The sequence below is a fragment of the Formica exsecta genome, unplaced genomic scaffold (assembly GCF_003651465.1).
Source record: "Formica exsecta isolate Colony F162 unplaced genomic scaffold, ASM365146v1 scaffold191, whole genome shotgun sequence".
Lineage (NCBI taxonomy): Eukaryota > Metazoa > Arthropoda > Insecta > Hymenoptera > Formicidae > Formica > Formica exsecta.
Genome location: NW_021849211.1, coordinates 3,120,970 through 3,125,952, shown reverse-complemented (window position 1 = coordinate 3,125,952; position 4,983 = coordinate 3,120,970). Strand labels below are relative to the sequence as shown.

At 30.9% G+C, this 4,983-nt stretch overlaps 1 protein-coding gene across 2 annotated transcripts in view; it reads left to right on the top strand.

Annotated features, from left to right (window-relative positions):
• The window catches only part of LOC115233836 (uncharacterized protein DDB_G0287625), a 5,591-nt gene extending 956 nt beyond the window's left edge, over window positions 1–4,635 (top strand). Inside the window, exons 2-7 of one of the 2 annotated variants that reach the window (XM_029804438.1) lie at window positions 303–538; window positions 748–1,588; window positions 2,595–2,675; window positions 2,759–2,958; window positions 3,085–3,516; window positions 3,800–4,635. In XM_029804438.1, the coding sequence (XP_029660298.1) occupies window positions 304–538; window positions 748–1,588; window positions 2,595–2,675; window positions 2,759–2,958; window positions 3,085–3,516; window positions 3,800–4,008 (1,998 nt within the window). In that variant the 5' untranslated portion in view covers window position 303 and the 3' untranslated portion in view covers window positions 4,009–4,635. Of the gene's footprint in view, window positions 1–302; window positions 539–747; window positions 1,589–2,594; window positions 2,676–2,758; window positions 2,959–3,084; window positions 3,517–3,740 lie in introns of both variants that reach the window. The other variant, XM_029804439.1, reaches the window with a different exon arrangement.
• Window positions 4,636–4,983: the final 348 nt, after the last annotated feature.

Sequence of the window (4,983 nt, the reverse complement as noted above, 5' to 3'; positions counted from 1 at the left end):
GGAAATAAAATATTTTGGTAGAGATAATATATACATAATAATTATATTAAATCTGAAATCATATATTTTTACACCATATATATCATAAAATTTACATATATATGAAGTTGAATTAATATGCACCTTGTATATATTAAGAGCAGATAAAAATATCGATTTTAATATAGTTATAAATGCTAAAACTTCTCGATCCAATACAAGAAATATAACTTTTGTGAGTTTTATTAAACTTGATAAATAACACACCAGCAGTTTGATAGTTTTTTAATTATTAAAAATTTTTTTTTATTCTGGAAACTCAGGATGAGTGCCAGACTTCTAAAAGATCCTGCTACAGCATCTAGTCGCATATTTGTGGGTCATTTACAAACTGATGATGTCACAAAGTTAGAACTGGAAGAACATTTCTCCAAATATGGAACTGTTATAGCATCGATAATAAACAGAGGCTTTGGATTTGTGCAATTTGAAGATGAACAATCTGCTCAGAAAGCTATACAAAATGAAGATGGCGCACTGTTTAAAGGCAGACGTATAGGTATATTATAGAAAGTTAAATAGTGTTGCAGACTTACATATTTAATTATATTATTTTTCTTATATTTGATTATAATATCATTTTTTTATCCAATTATAAGGATCTCCTTTCTTGATATTAGTCAATATTATTTATTTCAAGAGAAAAGAGAGAGGTGTGTAAGGAGATGATTCAAAATATCTCTTTTTATTTGTTTATATTTTTTCTAGATGTCAGACCAGCAAAGAAGGATAATCAATCTAGTGGAAATGCAGGAAATACAAATGCAAAACAAATGAGTGGACTGAATAATCAATTTAATTCCATGAATAATCAATTCAATAATGCGGCTGACTCTTTCAGTGCAAATAAACCAAATTATATCGGTGGGATGAATCCGAACTTTGCGAATGATAGTACTTTTGGTAACAACCAAAAGGACTTAAATGCTCAAAATAGGAGCAGTGGAAACAGTAGCTTTGATGATGGAAATCAAACGGGAAATAGTGACAATGACCAATATAATGGAAAACATAATAATAATAATAATAACAGTGGAAACGATCCTTTTAATAATCCCGCTCAAAATCGTGGAAACAATCAATTCAATTTAGGTAACCCAAATCGCGGAAACGATCAATTCGCTAGTGGTCATGGCAATCAAAATAGAGGCATCAACAATCAGTTTGGAAATAATAATCAGATGGGAAATCAGAATAGGCCCGGAGGAAATCAGAATCGAAATCAAACTAATCCAGGCAATAACCAAAATCAAAATCCTGGTTCTGGTGTTGGAGGCGGAGGCAACACTCATAGAGCACGAGGGACAAGAGGTGGAAAGAATAGAAACAAGAATAATCAGAACAATCCAAACAACACGAATAATTTCAGAGATAGAAGCCCAATTAATAGAGGTAATCGAATAGAGGACAAAATAAATAGAGATTGGGATCACAAACAAGGAGATAGACTACGTGGCAATAATTTTGCTAGGGATTCATTTAATGACAGTGGAAATCGTTATGATGATTTCAAAACTTCTGGAACAAGAGACACAAATGCGAGTTTTGGGTAAAATGTGGTCATTTTTAATAACGTAATAATTAAGGAATTTTATTTTAACAGATAATTTAATATACTAGGCGCTCTAAATATATAATAAATATCCATAAAGTAAGATAAAACTGGCAAATGAGAGCCAACACGCTGGATAAGGGGCACCAAAAATATGTATTCTTTGTAGTTGTAATTGTTTATTAAACGTTTCAGTCAGTGTATTAGACCATCTTTAGTAACTATATACAAAAGTAATAAAAAATAAATAAAATCGGAATATAAAAAAGACAATGCAAGTGGATAAGATTGATATCTTGGATGACAAGCCGAATTTAGGAAAACGATTGATATCTGAAATGATTTACATTAAACGACAAAAAATAGCTTAAATCTCCACAACGATACAAATCAATTAGACCACATATAAGTACCAATAACAGATAATTTGAAAAAAATTTAAGTCATAATATTATGTATATCTGTTTACATTTCGACCGTAACCTTTGTGTCAAATTCATATATCATTAGTATTGTCACCGTTGTAAAGTGCGGCTCGCTCGACGCGCTCCGAACATTTTTATAATATGTCAAAGTACACTTACGTTATGTAAGTCTCTTTTATATTCCGATTTTATTTATTTTTTATTATTTTTGTATACAGTTACTGAAGATGGTCTAATACTTGAACCGAAACGTTTAATAAACACAAAAACAACTGCAAAGAATACATGTTTTTGGAATTCCTCATCTAGCGCGTTGGCTCTCATTTGTCCGTTTTATCTGACTTTATAGATATTTATTTTAACAATTTTGTTTACGATAGTGTAACCAATAAAGTTCTATTGAATAATATTCTTTCTATAGATATCATAGTGCAATTATTGTCAATTTTTTAATTAATTTAAAAGCAACTTTAATAGCATTTAACTTTAATTACTTTAATAGCAATTAATTTAATAGCTTGATAGAAATAAATATATGCACGGGAATATGAATAATAAAACATCCATTTGTCTTACAGAAATGTGAGTGGAGCATCAGTGGATTACCTCGCAACTGAGAAAAATGACTGCGAAATTATCGTCGTCAATAAAGCATTAACGTGAGATGCCAATCTTTACTTATAACTACATAAAGTTAGAAATTTATGTGATACAACATATATATTGTTTATCAAACATGCAGGAAGTATGCAGAAGATATCGAGTTACGATTGAAGCAGGTCGGCCTAATGGTAGACTTGCTGTTTCCAAACGAGGATGTTCCCTTAGGCCGTGTTTTGGGGAATATCGCAAGTCGCGGCTGCCTATATGCCGTAGTAGTAACACCCATCAACCATGAACATCATTCCTTGACACTGAATATTTTACACGGTTTACCACAAGGTAAAGAATTTCAATAAGATGTTAATTGCGAGAATTAGTATCTTCATTAAAATTCGTTAAGTTTATTATAATATTAATAATTTATTATAACACTAATTGATCAGCATTATATCATTTTTATTGTAGAACACAGGAACATGCCTGTTGAAGATGCTATAAATTTAATTTCGCGAGATTTCACGAATTACAAAGCCGGTGGCCGTTCGGTTCCTCTAAATACACCTCTCGCGAGTGAGCGTCATCCGGATGCTATACAAGTTTTACTAAACATGCTAGCTGACAATCATCAGCTTACGGTCCTGCAGTACGATCGCGTCATAAAGTATCTTGATATGAAACGCGAGGAACAAGTGCAAGTTGAATTGGGCGACGCGAAGGATTTGCCGGTAAAGACGCCGCTCACATCCATTAACGATCCGAAACAAGCTGAGTTACAGACGCGAATACTGAATATCCTGAATAACAGTAAAACAAACGCGCCGACAGTGGCGGAACCAAGCCCGGTACCACCACCAGCTTCGGCACCGGTTCCAGTTCCTCCAGCTAATTGGGGGACAGGTAAAGATTAAACATAATATATATAGAATCACATCGACAAAATTTGAAGTACGCGTTGTGTTGATCACGCATAAATATTTGAAGTATATACGAGTTGCTTGAGAATGTAATTTTAAGATAAAACATTTGCAGTAAAAAGTCTCGATTAACAATAAAATATCATAACTGTACTTAACAAATAGATACGTGAACAATATTTAACAAGAACAATTAAAATACTGTAGAAAATTCATTCAGACGGTGTTGAAACCACGAACTTCATAAATGCACGTTATGCCGATAGCATCAAACACGGCCACAACACCATCCACGACGACCGCATCCACGGGAGTTTCACCGTCGCCTCTTCTAAACGATCCGACAGTTCAGAAAGCTCTCGACAGTCTATTGCAAGGTAATCTATTGAAAAATATTGGCGATCAGCAACCACCAACCGCGACGGCCAGCGGAGCGCCATTATTCGCTGCTTTTTCCAATATCGCTAGATTTTAATCAGGATATAAATTTAATTGATATATAATTTATATCTCTTATATAATTTTTAATATTCTTTATATTTTCTTGATTTTCGATACTAAATATGTACAACTGAAAGGTTTGTCAATAAAAGAGAATTAGAGAAGCAGCGCATTGATAAATATAAGTAATATTTTAGTATATTGTATATTAATTGTGTAAAATGATAAATTCAAGATAAGAAATTTGAATATAACTCTAAAAGCACAACAATTATAATCGACGTGATTATTGTTATTGCCTACATGTATGGTATCGTTGATAATATATTTCTCTCTGAATACATAATAAAGTGATTATATGTGTTTGAACTGTGAATATGCTTTAATAAATACATTGTATGCTATTTATCAAAAGTATAATTCATGTGTACATTCTGCATATACTTCTTACACATTTGCATATACTTAGATATAGATGAACGTAATTAGATAATTAGATGAAACATATGAATAATACGTGGATAGATGCACGTATACATTTTTTTATTCAAAATAAAAATAAATTTATTTTTCGCTATCACTTTTATGTAAAAATCAGTTTTTATACAACTTAGAATGATAAATGTTATACATAAATATGTGTGATATTATAAAAAAAAAATACGTTCTTTTTTTTATTGGATAAAACCGTTTCAATATTCATATTCCTATACAGAATATTCTGATTATCCCCAATAATCGTTTCGCCTAATTGCAATATAAAAAATTATAAATGTATATTATGAATGTACTTATTTTAATCCTTTTTAGTTATTATCGTTTAAAGTAACACAAGATATATTTATGTAAATTTGATTAGTGAGATCGTTATTAATAAATTCCTTGAATTTGCAACATTATATTGTAACATAAATACACTATACACTACTCAGTTTTTAATAAAGTTTATATAATTAGTTATTAATTATATATTACACTTTATATTATATTGTTATATTATTAACTAGTA